Source organism: Aphelocoma coerulescens, chromosome 8 (assembly GCF_041296385.1).
Source record: "Aphelocoma coerulescens isolate FSJ_1873_10779 chromosome 8, UR_Acoe_1.0, whole genome shotgun sequence".
Classification (NCBI taxonomy): Eukaryota; Metazoa; Chordata; class Aves; order Passeriformes; family Corvidae; genus Aphelocoma; species Aphelocoma coerulescens.
The window spans coordinates 7,902,239-7,920,620 of NC_091022.1; the positions used below are offsets into that span (position 1 = coordinate 7,902,239).

General features: G+C 38.4%; 1 protein-coding gene across 7 annotated transcripts in view; it reads left to right on the forward strand.

Moving 5' to 3' along the window:
- DNM3 (dynamin 3) overlaps positions 1-18,382 on the forward strand; it is a 172,849-nt gene that overhangs the window by 21,175 nt on the left and 133,292 nt on the right. For 6 of the 7 annotated variants that reach the window (XM_069022384.1, XM_069022386.1, XM_069022380.1 and 3 more), the window contains exons 3-12: positions 5,066-5,215; positions 6,801-7,004; positions 7,569-7,667; positions 8,514-8,674; positions 10,349-10,491; positions 12,301-12,436; positions 13,350-13,417; positions 14,216-14,354; positions 15,406-15,492; positions 17,453-17,523. In XM_069022384.1, coding sequence (XP_068878485.1) covers positions 5,066-5,215; positions 6,801-7,004; positions 7,569-7,667; positions 8,514-8,674; positions 10,349-10,491; positions 12,301-12,436; positions 13,350-13,417; positions 14,216-14,354; positions 15,406-15,492; positions 17,453-17,523 — 1,258 coding nt within the window. The remainder of the gene's footprint in view (positions 1-5,065; positions 5,216-6,800; positions 7,005-7,568; positions 7,668-8,513; positions 8,675-10,348; positions 10,492-12,300; positions 12,437-13,349; positions 13,418-14,215; positions 14,355-15,405; positions 15,493-17,452; positions 17,524-18,382) is intronic. The other variant, XM_069022383.1, reaches the window with a different exon arrangement.

Below are 18,382 nucleotides of genomic sequence, written 5' to 3' on the forward strand. Positions count from 1 at the left end.
AGTAAAATTACTGAGGTGTGTACCCCAAAGCTAAAGAGTGACACCGGCATGGGGAAAAGCTGGTAATAATGGGTGACCCCTTCCTGAGACAACAAAAGGCTCATCACCCAAACAGGACTGATATCCTGGAAGAGGGACAGTACTGCTGGTGTGAAACCTGAATTTAAGCTTAGTGTTAAGGTGCAGATGTTCCTTTGCACCTGAAAATCTCCAAATTATTGCTGTCTGTACTGGTAATCTGAGCTAATCCCCAGGGACTGCTGAGGTCTGGCAGCATGGCTTGGAGGGCTCAGACACTTGTCCCATCAGGACCCTCAAAATGGAGTATGAACTTCAGCTCATGTTGGGACAAATTAATGGTACCCACAAATACTTGGTTTTACAAGTGGTTTTGCCTGGAAGCTTTTGTTTCCTTGATCCCAGATTGATATTCAGTGACATTAGGAAAGATGGAATCCCCTCATTAAGATTGGAAAATGGCTCTGTATAAGCCCATCTTCATAAAGATAGTAAAGGAAAGTGACAGAAGCATCACTCAAAGTTCACTTTTGGGAGAAAGGAATCTGTAAGTAGTTATTAGCTAACAATCTGAAAGGTATTTGAGATGAACAGCAGCCAACACAAACCCATCAAGGAAAATAAAATAACCCTGTCACATCAGTGCAATACATTTTTTTATTACAGGGTAGCAGGCCTGTAAATTAAGATGTGGTGGGTGTCTTATCTTGGGTACAGGAAAGGTTTTTATATTGTCTTCCTTTTATTTAAAATGTCATAAGCAATCTTGGGAAACATGATTTAGCAAGGACTCCTTTAAGATGGATGCACAGTTGTTTACAGAGTGGAAGGGATACCCCTCCGGGTCGTGTTCAGTATTTTGTATTACTGATAGGATGACAGTGTGTTTATTAACACACTGGTGTTTGGCAAATACAAGTGAGAATGTGAAAGATACTGAAAGGCAAAATTGGAATTCAAATTGCTTGCAAAAGAAAAGAAATATTCCCAAAGTAAGAAGAAATTCAGCTGGGTTATGTTTTTTTTTCCTGTACTGAAATGCTGGTATTTGAGGAGACAGTTGGTTTTCAGAAAAGGACCTGGTGCCCACAGTGAACATCTGGCAGAGCATGGCTCACTGATGTTGTGCTGTTGTAAAATACAGAAGTAAACATCGTACAAGATGCATCACAGAAATGCCATCTTACAAGGTTGTTCTGCTTTTTCTCAGTCCTGGGAAGGAGAGACCTCTGGTGAGAGCTCTGCCTCTGTAAATTTAGGAAAAATGCCTGGAAGAGGGCTGTGTGAGGGATTGGAACTACTGAAAACATCATCCATAGGAAAAGGTTGAAAGAACAGAGAGAAATTTCTTCTACAAACAAACACTTTTATAGAAGATTATTGCATCCAAAAGAATGCTTTTCCTCTTCTGGTATGAGTGATTACCCTTCTAATGAACCATTTCACTGGTTCCTAAGACTGTGACCTGATATTCTATGGTAGTTACTTTAATCAGATCTACACTGTTTTCCATGTTTAATATCTTCTGCTATGATATTCTTGCAATTCTCTGCATTGCCAGGATTTTCTGTTTTGTCTTCAGGAAATACCAGGGTATGTCTTGTAGCCTTTCTTCTTCAAGGTTAGAAGTGGAATACCTCAGTTTTGAGTATTTCATCTTCAGCTTGTTAGCAAAGCTACAGAAATGGCAAAGTAGAGAGGGCTTGTAGATTGGGTAGGACAACAAGGGCTTTTGATACTTCCTCTCTTTTCAAGGAAGCACCATTGAGTGATTTGCTATGGTCCAGATTCACTTAACTGCATTTACTTTGTTCAGAAAAAGCTGTCCATCATGAAAGAAGAGGTGAAGTACTTTGGTTGATGATGTTTATTTGCATGTTTTTAAAACACCCTCTTGAAATCACTCTTTTGGAAAGAGTTCTGCGGCTTTGTGAGATGCTTTGTTGAAGGTAAAAAGACTGTTGTTGCTTGAGTGACGTCTCCCTAAGGGGCTGGCAGGTAGAAGATGCAGTAATAGCAGGTATTCCTCCTGTGCTGCATATGTTTAAAATGTTTGCTATAGGCCTACAATTTAATGAGCCACCTTTTTGGAACACTTTCAACCTCTTTTGAGTATTCTAGACTGGCTACTGCCATCAACTTGAAGCAACTCTGCTTGAAATCAGTTTGGGAGCAGTTCTGATCCAGGTCTTGATCTTGGCGAATTCCTGACCTCTAGAACACATTATTCTGTACAGGGTAAAGTCTTTGGGCTTTGTAAGGTCTTGGGCTCAGCCTGATGCAGATCAAGGATGTTTTCCAAAACATCCCTTATGCATTTCTAAGCGCTGATCCTTGTCACTTGGCTGTCTTTAGCTTAGAGACAAATTTATGAAATATCTCAGATGTTTATATAATTTCAAAGGTTTGAGAACAGCAGAGGCTGTTTATTTCTAATAACAATATAACATTGTGCTAGATTAAATCATAAAGGCATAGGGAGATATAACTGACAGGAAAAATAAGGAGCATTTTAAAAGATGTGATCCCATATCACTTGTTTGTATGATTTGTCTAATTTAATCAGAACCGAAGAGATAATTAATCACTTATGGATGCACTGAAGGAGCTATGCTATGGTAACCTTTTCATTCTATGTTATCCAAGGTACTTTTAATGAGTCTGAGGAAAAAAAAGAGGTATTTTACATGCAAAGACTTTTAATTACTATCTAATTGTTCTTTCTTTTAATGTAACTTCAGTTTTATACAAAAAATACATGTCTGAAAGCTAGACATCAGGCAGGATCACTTTTTCTTGTCTGGCTTTTTGTCCATTCCCACAAAAACGTAAATAAAATGTTTTCTTAGTATTCTTCTATGTATGAAAGCTGGAAAGTGAAGATAGCATTAAAGCATGTGCTTATCCAGTCTGGCTGAAGGCATCATTGCCAAGGACAGACTGAGGGCTGAAAGGAGCAGAACAAAGTGCTGTTTGTCCATTGGAATTCTTATTCCGTAGGCTGCGTGCGGCACCACAGGTTATGAACCACTGTGGAGTTTATTCCTTCAGCACTACTGGCACCACAGATCAAGGAGTTTCGATAATATTAACCCAGCTAAAAAGTAGCAAATATTTTTATTTGGATTACTTTGAAGCCATGTCAGATGGTAACTCTGTTACTGCCTGTGAAGTGGGACAAAGAGAAAAGCTTCCTTGGCTACCAGCTGAGTCAGTCAACTGATTACAGCTGGGCACCAACTATTAATTACTGAATTTAGAAATAATTTTCTGAGAAAATCTGATGAACCACTGGAAGAAAACCCAAAACAACTAAGAAGAATACAGTGTGTTTTGTGCCACTGCATAAAGTGGCAGTGCATAAAGAAGGGGGACAAAATATGAACTACTTGTCAGCTCTTTTTTTATTAGGTAGCTATTTTCCAATCTTGAGATGGCAAATTTTACAAATGTAAATTCTCAACTGAGATGCTTTATTTTGTGCACCATATTATTTTTCTTTTTGAAATATTTGAATATTCCCTGGTTGTTTTTTTTTTTTAATAAACAGTGGACAATGAAACAAAGCTCCTATTCATTGTCACTTTGCTGTTGGAGCTAAAAAAAGGATATAAAAGAAGGTGGTTGTTTGGTGCTCTCTTGTTTTTAAAATAAGCGATGTATTTTTGTCTTAACAAAGGGTGAGTTTCCCTCTTCCTCCTCCTTTTTGAATCTGGAGGGATTATGGTATTGTAGCACAGACAGGTGGGTATTTGATGTTTCACCTCCACTCTGTCCTTTTTTGACTGTCAGTTTGCTTTAACTATTGTAGTTTGTTTGTTTGATTGTAACAACTCTGTCAGTAATAGTAATAAAGTGACTTCTGGGGAACAGGCTTCAGTACTGACACATAAGGTCCTCTTTTAACCACATTCTCAGGTGTGGTGTTCTTAGCTGCTGTTCTTGGGAGTACCAAGCAAGCTCTTTGAACTGGTTTTCGTGGGCTTGTTACCAAGTAACATTTTCTGGGAAAGAAGCATCTAAACAGAACTTTGAGATCAAACCTTGATTGCAGGATGAAATAAACTGGAACGTGCACAGCTCTTTTCAACCTTTCTCCAGTCCTACTGCTTAGACCTGCTGGGGACAGGATATGAGCTGGTGTCCATAATTACTATTTATGTCATTATTTCTGATTGCAGCCTCACTATGTAGACAAACTTTTGTATTCTGCTTTGAAGGAAGAAACTCCAGTTTTAAAATCCTGGAATGTGCTTTTGGTTATGCAGGCAACCGAAAGGTTGGAATAATTAGTATCAGTATTTGGATTCAATAGTCAAAACAGGGACTTAGTGTCAAGTTCTTTGGGTCTAGCAAGTTATCTGTGTCTGATTCCTGGTCAGTGTTCTTCTAAGTTAAACACAATTTGTATGATATTGAAGACTTGGGAATTAGTTGTGTTCTCCCATTTCAGCAAAATCACAGCTATTTCTATAGACACTTGCAAACTTGTAAACGTGATTTATATTTAGACTTCAGGAGACTTTTAGGAAATGAGAAGTTGTGTTAAAAACATTAGTGTGTTTTTAAGTGATTTTATTTTCATTATGAACTTGCAAAAATCTGCAGAATTCCTTTACTAAATTCATGTGTAACATGGGCTGTTATTTTTTGAAGCAAATGCTAAAAATCTTTCATGGTACAGAATTTGAATTACTTTTCTATTTAGTGATATATTACAGGCAAATGAGACCAGATGAAAACACAGAATGTCATTCTTAATCTGTTCCTAATTCTATTACTGTAAATGGCATCTAATTGAATCTTTCACGTTGTTCCAGAAGATGATGTGCTAAAGATAAGAGCTGTAAATCATCCCGTCGACTTTATAACTGAGCCTTTCTTGTTGAGGGCTGGTTTTCATATGTGCAATCATAATAATGCTTTTCTGATAGCCATGATGATGAACTTCTGTGCCCACACATCTGAAAAACGCTGGGGGCTTGAAAGTTGGTGTTCAAGTCAATAAATCTGTGAAATACAGAGTTGTTATTGATATTCTTGACAGAGTATGCTGAATTTCTACACTGCAAAGGGAAGAAATTTACTGATTTTGATGAAGTTCGTCAGGAAATTGAAGTAGAAACAGACAGAGTAACAGGAATGAACAAAGGCATTTCTTCAGTTCCTATTAATTTAAGAATATATTCTCCACATGGTAGGTAAAATCATTCTACTTTACGTTTATGTCATATAAACATATTATGTAGCTCTGTCTGTGTAAGCTATCACCTTTTGTATCTGTTCTTATTGCCTGATCTTCTGGGCTGGAAAAGGTTTGAGGTGAGTTGAAGCAAAAGTGGACGTGTGTCTAGAAGAATCCTCAAATTCTCCTGTTGGAAGAAATCACTCTATGGTGGAGAGCTGTTGCCATGAGAGCTGGGCAGAACACAGACTCTCTGCCCCATTCAGTATTCTCTTGATTTGAAAATATTTTCACCCTGCATCAGGATGAAGGCAATCTCTCACCCACTACATTCACCATTAGACGTAGCTCATTAGTAAAGACCAGTAGTAGCACTTCATAACAAAACTTCTTTTTGCCACCCGCCAGCGGAATTCCCTGATCCAGAAAGTCACCCTGTCTCCCTGCCTTACTGGAGATTTATTGCTTGCTGTCACTAAAAATATAGTCAGACAATAATAGTGTTAGAAGTTGCTTTCTGTTGAAGGCCCCCTGTATATATCAAAGTTGGTTCCTCTGGTTGCCATCTGCCCAGTTAAATGAAGACAATCTAGAGAAAATGTTTTCCATTGAATCTGTCTTTGATGTAGGACAAAAGTGATATGTTTGGCTGAAGCACTTGATTTTTCTAACTACGGAGAAGCTCCACTAAATCCCCTGCCTCAGAGCTTGTTTGTTGAACATGCTGACTCCAGGAGAAAGTGAAAGTTTCTTACCTATTGCTCTTGCTTTGTTTGATTAGGGTCAGTCTTTTAGTTCAGCCACTGTTGTTTATATTAACCAGACTCCAAATATACTTCTGGTATTTCCTTTCTAGGTATTGAATTTTTCTCATTTGTCTAAAGGATGCCCTGTTACCCCAGTAGCCGGATGCATACCCTAAGCCAGGATGCCTCTAGCTGGCACTGTGGCCTTTACTGGGGAAATCATACCAGAGCAAACCGGGTTTTCGTAATGGTTTCGTTTTTTCATCTTTCTGACTTTTCTGAAGATGTTACAGATTAAAAAAAAAAAAAACAAACAACCAAACCAAAAAACCCCAAACCAAAAACATATCCCTGAGCCCCTTAAAAACAGTTTTGCTATATAAGTTAAGCTAGCTATTGATTGTTTTTTGGGAATTTCCTGATTGGAGACATGGTTGGAAACATGGTCAGAGAAACACTATATTAAAAAAAAAATTCCAAACAACGGCTTTGGTTTTTTTGAAGGATGCAGTGAGAGTGGTATGTTGCCTGTGCTCCTGTTGTTAGACAGAGCTCAGAAAGCAGTGTTCATTTGTCTTAGAGGCCTCAAGGATGTGTGGTATAAGTATTATTTTATACCAGTTGCAATATTTCAAGTATTAAATAGTACTAATAAATCCAGAGATGAAACACCATGGGGAAACAAGGGTTCTTTTCAGATTGTCAGGCATTTTGTTTGAACTGTTGACATATTTATCTGCCTATAAAGATAGGTTTTATGTGACTAAGACTTGTCAGCGGCCATAGATGTGTAGACTTCTTTGTCGTGTCTAGTGTGCTAACCAGTTTTATGATCCATGTTGTCCATGTAGTCTTAAGCCTGACCCTTATTGATTTGCCGGGAATCACTAAAGTGCCAGTAGGGGATCAGCCTCCAGATATTGAGCAGCAGATCAGAGACATGATAATGCAGTTCATCTCTCGAGAGAACTGCCTGATACTGGCTGTGACTCCAGCTAACACTGACCTGGCCAACTCAGATGCCCTGAAGCTGGCAAAGGAAGTGGACCCTCAGGGTAAGCGTGATTGAATGTTACGACTTTTTGTTCTCAAGTGTAATAACATAATTGGAAGTAATAGACCAACTCTTTTGGGAAATCTTGTAATTTATAATATGTAGTATAGATGTGTATTTACATTTTCATCTGATCTTCAACATCACAATATACCTGTTCGTTAGCTCAGTATTGTTTGGGTAATGTTGCTGTAAATGCATTTTAGAAGTTTTGTCACTAACTCTTATGAGCAAGTGCAGCAGTACCTATCTAGGAATTTTTGTAGTACTGGGAAAAATAGGGGATGGTGCTGATGGGATTTCTGGATACTTACATTGTAAATTTTATACAGTCGTATTGTAGGGATGCTGAGCCTTGTCAAGGAGTTTTGAGGAACACATTTCAGCACTGGCAATATGTTCCCCTCTTTTCCAGACATATCATACTTTGCGTTGTAGCTGTTACTGTGTGATACAAGCTTTGAGAAGGGCACAGATATGTTACTATATAATTGTAAGATGTAATTGTTCTTCTGAATCTGAATGATTCTTAATAACTTTTTCCTCCTGCCTCCACCCCGGTCAGGCCTTAGGACCATTGGTGTGATCACAAAATTGGATCTGATGGATGAAGGAACAGATGCAAGAGAAGTTCTAGAAAACAAACTACTCCCTCTTCGTAGAGGTGAGAATGTTCAGTTGCCTTTATTCTTTGCAGTGCATAAAGTGGTTTGGATAGGGGTGGTGTTTGGTAGTCCGGGAGATGAATCAGAGGTTATGCTGGACTTGATGTGTTCCTTGCTTTTATAGTTATCTATTCAGCAAGCATAAAGGTGGCTATACTAAAAATACCCTTTCTGGACCTAGAAAATTCTTGCTTCCTCTGGAATATGCAGTGTAATGTCAGCACACATCATTAGCCAGTTTTTTTCTTCTCTGCCAGATTCCTTGTAACAAAAGAATGTTTTTTTTCCTTTGCATCTGACAGAAGCAAGCACCAAAGTTTTGGTAATCTCACTCTAAAACAAGTTTTGATCCTTCCCAGAAATTTTCCATGTTCTGGCAGCTACTGCCACAGCTGCTCATTCCGTTAATAATATCAAGAATTTTGATTCTAGGTATAATTTATTGATGAGACTACCATCTCCTCCCATGGAACATGTTGGTCCAGCAAATGAGAAGAAATTTTTTTTTTGTATTTTGTTAATATCATATCATTTATCTCTGTAGACCTGTGTGTGTATTTCAATTTTATTTTTGATTTTTGTTTGTTTGTGTTTGGTTTCTTTGGGGTTCACCAGAGTTTCAGATGTTCTTCTGTTTGAATTTGTGATTTAAAAGGAAATTTGTTACATATAAACAGAATGAACAATTTAGACAATGTTAAGGTTACTATGCTACTTGTAAACATGATCTGAAATGCCTAAATTGGTAAGTTTTGTTTGAGCTGAGGTTGTCTAGTTCCATTTAAGATGAATTCAGTAGTTCAGACAATAACTGCATTGATTTACCTATTGGTTTTGTCTTTTAGGGTATATTGGTGTTGTAAACAGAAGCCAGAAAGACATTGATGGGAAGAAGGACATAAAGGCAGCTCTTCTAGCAGAAAGGAAATTCTTTCTTTCCCACCCATCCTACAGGCACATGGCAGATCGGATGGGAACACCATATCTCCAGAAGGTTCTAAACCAGGTAAAACCTGAAGCCTTTGTGGTGAAAAGCAGCTTTGTAATGATAGGGCCAATATAAAAACTTAATTACAATGAAGTTGGTCACTGAACCTCACTTACCCTTTCCTGCTTTCAATGTTTTTAATTTGCACAAGGTAAAAACAAAGCTGTATATTACACGTAGTGTACAAAAGCTTGCTGTGAGTTGTAGTTTCTGACTTTCACTGACAGTTCTGCACTCCCTTGTTCTTTAGCATACTGAATGTGAACATCAAAAATAAGATTTGTTTCCCTTCCTGGAAGTATACCATCCTATTCCTCAATTGTTACATTTAACTTAGCAGTTGACCACTGTTTTTGGCATTCTTACAAGTCAAACTTGATACTGTTTTTTCTAGCTCACTGTCAAATTGCAGCTTTTCATCTGGAATAGAAAAAGGCCAGGTCAGCCTAGCCTTGTCCATTTTGGACAGCAACTGGAAACAGCTGAAATATTACTGATTAAGGTAGAAAACTAACTGGCTGGTCTGCTTAATTTTTTTGCTATAGTGATGGCCAGGCTATGGAATGCTCTGGTCTTGCTCAAAAAGACTACTAATGCCATTTGTGCCTCAGAGCTAAAGTCTTCATCGGGATGCAAGAACTTGCTTGTATCCTGCATTTTCATCTGTGCTTAGAATGTTTTGCCTGGTTTTATATCTTGAAAGTTTAATCTATATGTCTTAGTTTTGAAACTGAAGCACAAGCTGCATATACCTTTCTACTGTCTTGTCTGTCCTGACTTGCACTGCTTTATGTGCTATTAACTTTTTGACAGCTGTTTTGAATATTTACCTACTTCAGCAGGAGCTGGTGATCTTCTGTTGCTTTACTGTGTGTAGAATGTTATATATGGGAAGATGTACATAAGTTTTGGTTTTGCTTATTGGGGACCTATTGTGGTTTTAGGTAATATTTCAGTTTCTTTGTATCCACAAGGTGGTGCTCCAGGGAAACTCCAGCTTTTGATTTTGTGCCTGTCAGTCTGCTGAGCAACTTTAAATTTGAGTTTATGTATTTTAGCATGTGACATTCTAAATGTATAACTTGTCTGACTGGGGTTGGGAAGAGGGTTTGGGGCATAGTGGTAGAAGTCCAGTTTGGTTTTAATTAAGGAATGTGTACAATGCCTGAGAAATTTATGGCACAGGTAAGTCATGGACAGTGCTGTTCAGACACATTAATACATACATATATGTAAAAACATGCTGTGGGTGCTCAGAATCTTTCTTGTCCCCCTTTTCCTTGTGACTGTAGCATAAAGGAGTTGTCGTGCTGAACAAATATAAAGGGAATTGTGAAACACCCTTAGGAAAAGCAGCAAAATGGGAGTGTGGCATCAGCACAGAGAAATGAGAGGTCATTTCAAACTACCCATGTAATGTGTGTAACTTTTTCAGGTGTAACTAAACGCGTGTGTAGTAGCAGGGCTCAGTGAGTGAGGGGATGAAGGAATTTTTTAAGCCTCCTTACAGCGTGTATGCACCAGGAATATTGAATTGTTCTTTAACAGTCTCCATTGCATCAGAGATCAAAAGGAACTGCACTGGTAAACTAACACAGGTCATGGCTGATATGGTTGGCAGTCAGAAGGAAATGGTTGTGCTCCTGCTTTCATCTTTTTAACAGTATAAAAAGACTTTTATTTGCTTTTTAGCAACTTACCAATCATATTCGGGATACCCTGCCAGCCTTCAGAAGCAAACTCCAGAGCCAGCTGCTTTCTATAGAACATGAAGTAGAGGTATACAAAAACTTCAGACCAGAAGATCCCACCAGAAAAACAAAAGCCCTGTTGCAGTGAGTATCTTTTGTCTGCTTTTCCACTTTGAGTGGGTTTGTTTTGCCTTTTTTTTTTTCCTTCTTTCTAATTGGTTTAAATTTAAACATCAGGATATTGTTAAGGATCCTTTACACAAGCTCCAAAGAATTCTGTGTTTGATGTTCCAGAACACTTTATTCTACAATTTCATCAGAATTTTCACTAAATTAATTTTAGTAATCCTAGAAAAGACAGAAAGCAGAACAAGGAAAAGGTATAAAGATAGGCAGCAGAGGTGACCAAAGTTAAAAACTGCTTCTGATTGTATAGACACGTTCTTCTGTCTGCCAAAAAGATGGCCTCAAGCAAAGGAGAGACATTGTATTGGAAGTGTGTAAGGTGAGGAGGCTGGAAGAAGAATAAAGAATGCTTCTTTTTCTAGTATAAAAACTCGGCTGTCCAAAAGAACTGAGAGATGGCAAGATCAAAATTAATCAGAGATGGTTGTCCTTCATGTTTTGTGCATCTAAGACCTAGTGACCTTTGCTGCAAGAGTTGTCAGTAAAAGTTTGTGTGCTTTCAGAAAGCAGTGAGGCAAATTCTTAGGGATTATCATCATCAGTTCTGAACTAGAAAGCTTTTTCACTGCTGAAGTCACTGTCTGGTTTGGGTCTCATCCACAAAACAAGTCTGTCTGATGAGACTTTGATAACACTGATGGAACAGAGATGACTGTTCATCTGACTTGGAGTCATGTGGAAGTGGAATCTCAGTCCTGTCTTGATTGTGGATTCAGCACTAGGGAAAAAGCACAATTCTGATGTTGTGGATTGAACACCCGTTACCACCTGCTGCTTTACTTCATGGTGCTTCCTTCCTTGGCCTATTTCCAGGGGTGCTGGATACTCAGTACTGCCTATCTTTTCACCTGAAAGATCTGCCATTTTCACTCTCCCATGTTTTTTTTTCCTTTAATTGTAGCCGTCTGCAGCCACTTGTGTTTCTATTCAAATAAAATTTACCTCTTAGAAACGAGGCATGTGAAGGAAGAAGGAGGAGGTGTAAAATGTACCTAGCTCTTCTCTCTTACATGACTTTTGTCATGGTCCTACTCTATCTGATTTCAGAGGTTTTTAGCACTCAGTTCTCTGGGATAGATGGTAATAGCACTGGATTGTGATAATGGGGACAGGATTCATTCTCTAATTAAAACTTTGGAATTCAGAACAGAAAATAATCAGCTGAACTAGAGAGGCTTTCTTGAGCCAGATGAAGACTCTGATTCACCCCTTATTTTTGTAACAACTGTGACCAAAAGAGTAGACAGTTCCTCGTGACTTTACTCCAGATGTTTTGGTTGCAAAAACAGAGGGCCATCACCTTTGACTTTTCCATGACTGGAAGAACTCTCCTGTGTGTTTTTCTGCAGCTCCTGCTGCAGAAGTCAAAGCATAACCGAGTAAGCTGGAGCTTGTGGTAGCGACACATCACCATGTTAGTACTGGTTCTTGGGCTTGCTTTTTGGTATGGGGAAAATAAGTTCTTTACCAATCTCTTCTGAATTTTCCAGCACTGGATCAGCTTAGTAGTTTGATTCACATCATGCTATTAGACTGTACTGTGTCCTGCAAGACAGAAGGGATACAGAGGGATCAGTGTGGGTATAGATTCTATGGATTGGCAGCTTGCCTGAATCAGTTGTTACAGATACTTTTGGCAATTGCTAAATATGTTTTAATAGGCAGTATTAGTTGCATAGTACTGAAATAAGAGTTGGTAGTTAATATGCTTAAATTGTTGTGGGTTTTGTTTGTTTTTTTTCTTTCCTCCCCTCCTTTGAAATTTAGGATGGTACAACAGTTTTCAGTGGACTTTGAAAAAAGAATTGAGGGATCAGGAGATCAAGTTGATACACTAGAACTTTCAGGAGGTGCCAAAATCAATCGTATTTTCCATGAACGTTTTCCCTTTGAACTCGTGAAGGTATTTATCCATCTTGCTGATGTGCTTTGTTTTATTTATGTATTCTTATGTTCATACTGGTAGTAGTGTAGCCAAGAAAATATTTGATTGAAAGAACATGCTTTTAACTGTGGAAGAAATTATATGAAGTTATAATTGAGACATTTGGCTTAATTTCTAGGATTGGATACTGAGACATGCTAAGAATTCTAAAATACTAGAATTACAATATAATTATAGTCCTAGTTCATACTATTTTCTGTGCTCTTATATTGTTTTATCACAAATGGCATCTTCTGGTTAAATGGGACAGGCAAACAGTTACAGTTGATAAATTTGACTTGTGTTCAAGTAGCTGATATCTATTAAAATGAGAGTTATGGAAAATAGCCCTTTAGGTCCCTTCCAACCCAAATCATTCTATGATGGTTTAACTTAGGTAATGACCATTTCATTTGTGACAACACTGACTTCTCTTCCAGCTAGCTGGCTTTCGAGAAGCTTAAAGAAAAGCTTTATAACTTCATAATTGAGACAATTCCTCTCTTAAATTTAGTTGAAAACTGTAGAATGGGAAGGGCAGGATAAACAGATCATAATCACAGAAGTTGCACCACTGTAAGAAATCAGGCTTTAAAAAAAAAAAAAAAAAGTGGAGTCTTCCAAATCCTGTTTCTGGCTTACTCTGTCAACTCTTCAAAATGCTGTTGATGTATCTGGAATGGAAGAATGTGTGATTTTCTACAATATTTGCTGCTGCCTGTAGCCTTAGTGTTAAAACATTTTAAAATACTTATGCATTGTTTAGTGTAATTAGAAATGACTATTTTAACAGATGAACTTGCTTGTCTTATGGTTATATACGGAGGGGTGATATTTTATGTTTTGTTAAAAACTTTCCTTAATATGCTCTTGTGTGTTGCTACTCTTCTAGATGGAATTCAACGAGAAGGAACTGCGGAGAGAGATAAGTTATGCCATCAAGAACATACATGGTATCAGGCAAGTACTCTCATGTTTTCCTGCCTGGTCACATTATACATGTGGAATATCTTTCCAAAGCACTGCTTACAAGCTTTGTTGTTCTCAGTGTTTTGGGAAATGTTTCTTGTGTTACTTGATTAGTAAATTCTCAGGTGGTTGACACTGGTAGCCATGGTGCAGTATTTGAACTTTCCTTGCCTGATTGCTGGAGAGGTCTTGATTTATCATAGTGAACTGATTTTGGGCATGCTTTTATAGTTTGATTTTTCTAATATAATTTATCAGCCAAGGTAGACCTCGGAGAACAGTGTTTGAAAGAGAAGCGAGGCCTGTTTGTTTAGAACTGGGTCTGTGGAGTAGCTGTCTATAGATGCATTTACTCTGCAGTGACCAACTGTGAAATTCCATGTCGGACTCTGAGTAACAGAACCTCATTTTTTGGTGTGAGTGAGAAGCGCAGCCATAGGATTCTTACGGATTTGCTATGCAAGTGATTGTGCATGGCGTGCTGCAGCTGCCGCTCATCCCTAAGGTTTGATGCACTGCTGATGAGGCTTTACAGCATTACAGCAGTACTCCTTAGAGTTCTTGCAGTCCTCTTGAAGTAGTTTCATCTTTCAAGTATGTTTCTACTTGTATATCCTTATTCAGAATGACACTTTCTTTGAGAAAGTAGCAAATTTAGTTCTGTGGAAGTCTGTGTAGGGATTGTTATTGCTCACCTCTGAAAATGAAGATTTGGGCAATTTAGTAAAAAAAAAATCTTCCTTGCCTAATGTTTTTATTACTGTCTTACATATTCTTTTATGTCCACAGAACAGGTTTATTCACTCCAGATATGGCTTTTGAAGCCATTGTTAAAAAACAGATAGTTAAGCTGAAAGGACCTTGCTTAAAAAGTGTGGATCTGGTGATGCAAGAGTTAATCAACACTGTCAAGAAGTGCACTAAAAAGGTAGCTTGCACATAGATCTGGTAATGTAAGTAAAATGTAATGGTACAGTATATAATATAAAGCCTGTCTTGCATTTTGTGGTGTTACAAGAGATTTCTGATCCAGTCACTTGACAGAGAGAGTAGGACTTCCTCAAGTAATTACAACTTCTGCAGAGCTCTCCAAACAGTGATATGGTGGACAAGTTCATTTTTTTGATTTCCTTGTTTTGATTCTTATGATGAGATGTGTTTTTGAGTCAAGAGGTGCCCTCAGTTTCCTCCTTAAAACCATGTTTTCACTTCTTAGCTGACTGGCTGCTTTTGCTGTCCCACCTGTACATCTGCCCATCCCACCATCCCTGTGCAGGGTACCCCATAATAGTAAGTACAGGAGTGGTTCTGGGATGTGAGAACAGATTTGATGAGATTGTTGAGAAATATTCTCTTGCATCCTTTACATTTTTTCTGAAAAAAGCAATTTTTTTTTATACCAATGATCAGGTAAAGGAGATATTTCTTAAAACAGGGAAGACAAAGAACATAGAGAAGCAGATTCTCTGGTATATTTTCAGCAGAATTTCCAGGGTTTTTTTCACTTTTGTCAAAGTCTGGAAGATATGTCACTTGAATTAACTGTGCAGATGCTCTTCCCAGTGGTATTGGCCAAATTTGCCATCGTATTTTGCTGTTTCAATATTGTTATGTAAAGCTGTTGCCACAAGGTGGAGCCTTTAAAGAACAAGAAATTTGGAAATCCTTTAGAGCACCACTCTGGAATTAGGCACGAAGAGAGAGAAACCTCACCCCTGATAGACTCTGTTTCATATGTCCAAATTATCTTTTCCTCAGTGTTCCCTGGAGGAAAAGAACAGCAACAATCCAAGGGTTTAGGTCTCGGCAGTCTCTCTGAATAACAGCAAGTAAGGCTTGCTTTGCAGTGTAGTTATCTTTTTAGTCCCAAGCATTTGTAATATTTGCTTTCTCCCAAAGAGGAAAGCTGGAGGCTCCCTTGTTTGTATTCCACTGAAGCCCCTCTGCAGGTGTAAATTTCTATTAATTTTGTGTTTCAGTTGGCAACATATCCAAGGTTGTGTGAGGAAACAGAAAGAATTGTTGCTGGCTACATTCGTGAAAGAGAAGAGAAGACCAAGGATCAGGTGAGAATTAATAGGAGATGGGGACAGTTTGGGGAAGTGTGTGAGGGAGAATAGTTCTTACATACAAAGTGCAGTAGGACAGTGAAAGATTTTTGTTTTAAATAGGCTGCACATTTTAGAGAGGAAGAAAAATTGCTTCTTTAACACTGAGCTTTTAGAGAGACTAGAATTGTTACAGAAAGGTTAAGTAGTGGCTTATAGTGTTAGCTTGTTCCTGTGCCAGTGTGCCAACTTCTTAGCTGTGTCACTAGGGCTGTTTGTGGGAAATCAATTTCTGATTAAACAAATGCACACAGGAATAGCTTATTTCTACTTTTTTCCCAGGTATTTTTAACATACCCATCCCATGCAGCCACCCCTCATGCTAGTTACAGTGAGGCTCACAAAAAATTGTACTGGGACCCTTGAGGGAGTGACAGTCTTTCCTTTAAGTTCAAAAAAAGCTAAAAAACAAGTAAAAATTCAGAGAAACTTGGTTAAAGCATTCGTCACCCAGCTAAACATTCCAAATCCAGGAAACTGCAAATCTTAGATTACATGTGAGAAATCCAATGGAAGTGAAACCAGAAATTATTGTCTGGAGAGTGCAGAGTGTGACAATAGAAATATTGGGGGAAGAATAGCTCGACAGAGCTCCTAAGCTGTTCTGGACTCCTGACTCTCTAGTCCTGTCCCTGTGCAAGTTAAGGAGCTGTGCAGCACATCTGCTGCTTTAATCTCTGCAGCAAATGTAGTCATAAAAATAATTTAACAACAACAAAAAATTATTAGCTGGGCTTGTACTCACAGGGAGTTCTAGTTAGAACACTATTATCTCAAAATTTTGGAGAAAATACAAGTTGTTTAGGATAATTGAGTTTTATTTTCCTGTTCTTCATTGTATGCACATACCTGACTATTTCTCAGAACAAAGAACAAAATAAGGGCTTTTTGTAAATGCCAAATATTGACCAAATAGGTTATTGTCACATTCACATCATTATTTATGCTGTTAGCAGTTGTCCTTAATAAATCAAAACACTAGTGAGAATATTTTCAGAGGTAAGAGATGGAGCAAAAAAATAGTGGGGACTTGAGTCTAAGTGAGGCATCTGATATCTTCTGGAAATTGTGAAGAATTTGCAAGTGATGCTATATTTGAGGAACTGTGCAGAAATAAGGTTGAAGAGATTAAATGCTACCATTTGGTAACAATAGGTTCCTTTTTTCCTCCCTCTGATAAATGAAAGTCTGAAAAGATAGGGGTGAAATGCAATCTCATGCATATTCCAGAGCCTGTGTAAGTGTGGGAGGGAATTTTTGCCAATATCTTAGCAAGTTCTTTTCTGAGTTAGATTGTCAAGGTTGAATCAGATTCTCTGTGGGCTACTGAAGGACTGACAAGTGATAAGTACAGAAACCATTCTGTTATTTTGTTGATAGCCCATCTCTCAATCCAGATGTGCACACCAGAATGGCTGTCTGGTACCTGGACTGGACATTTTCTGGGCCAGGACTGGATTAATTATCACTTCTTTATGTGGTACATAAGAAAGCGTACCTGGATTTTAGGTTTAAGATTTAGGTTCCTTGCTGGCTTGGCTGGAATGCTCCAGATAGACAGAATTTTGCTTAACTTAAAAAATGCAGAGCTGGAATCTATGTTATATAATTATTAAAATTCTCTCTCCCTGTGTATGATTGATCTTAATGGAATGGACAAGGGCCAAGAGAGTGAAAAATGAGGTCTGTTAGGAAAAAAAGTAGGAAGGGAATAGGACTTCTGTAGTCTAGCTTATTAAACAAGCACAGAAACAGAAGCGGTGGAATTTAGAAAATACTGCTTTTGGCTTGAACAATTATTAAAATAATATTCAGTAATGCAGAGAACTCAAGAGTTCTGGTTTGTTCCCCTTCCTTTTCTTCAATCTCTCTCTTCCACCGTACCTATCCTGTTTTGCTCTCCTGACTCCCATAATAGATGCTGCTGCTCATTGATATCCAGGTTTCTTATATCAACACCAACCATGAAGACTTCATTGGCTTTGCAAAGTAAGTATATGGAAAATATGTTATAAAGACACTGCCAGGCTTTTTTGTTTATTTGCTTGGCTTTTTTTTTGTTACGTACAGAACACAAGTCCTGAAGTGTGACAGTGAAGATCCAAGCTGCAGAGTCCCAAACACACAGGACCATGCTCTTTCTCAATATCCACAATGTTGAACTCTGTCCCAGTTGCAGGGGAGCCTTCACCCAGTTCACAAGCCTGGTTTCACTGAAGCTGGAGCTTATGTCTTGGTCTGGAATCACACGTATTTCAGGACCACAGAAATGGGTATTGGTGGTCTTTCCACGTTGTTATTAATGCGTACTTTGGCAGCTGTGATTCCGTGTGAAACAGTTTTGCTCAGAGTAATGGATGTCACTGAATTTTAAGTGTGCCTGCTGTTTGGCTGCAGAGAATAATAGTAGCAAAATGCCCTGCAGGGCCTGGTTTGACGTTCTCCTCGCTTAATTGAAAAGGCTGTGAGAATATTTTCCAGAATGTTCTCTCTCAGTTTCCAGCAATTTGTGCCTCAGGGACTTCATACCAACATTTTGACACTAGTAAAAACATTGAAGATGTCTTCACTCTTTGAAGAATAAATGTTCCTTCAGACATACTCATGCCATATTTGCCATAACAGTGGTTGGAATCACAACATGTGATTGGCCATGTGAGATGCTAGCAACAAATTGTGGCACCACAGTATGTATTTGACTCTGGCCAATTCTAGGTAGCACTATGAAGGAAGGTCCGCATCTTTGGCAGTGTGCCCTGAAGGTTTAAAACTTGGAGTTCAGTAAGCTGAGGGGGGAGAAGGCAAAGCCAGGCACTGTTTATGTGTTTGGTTTGAGCAACTTTCTCTA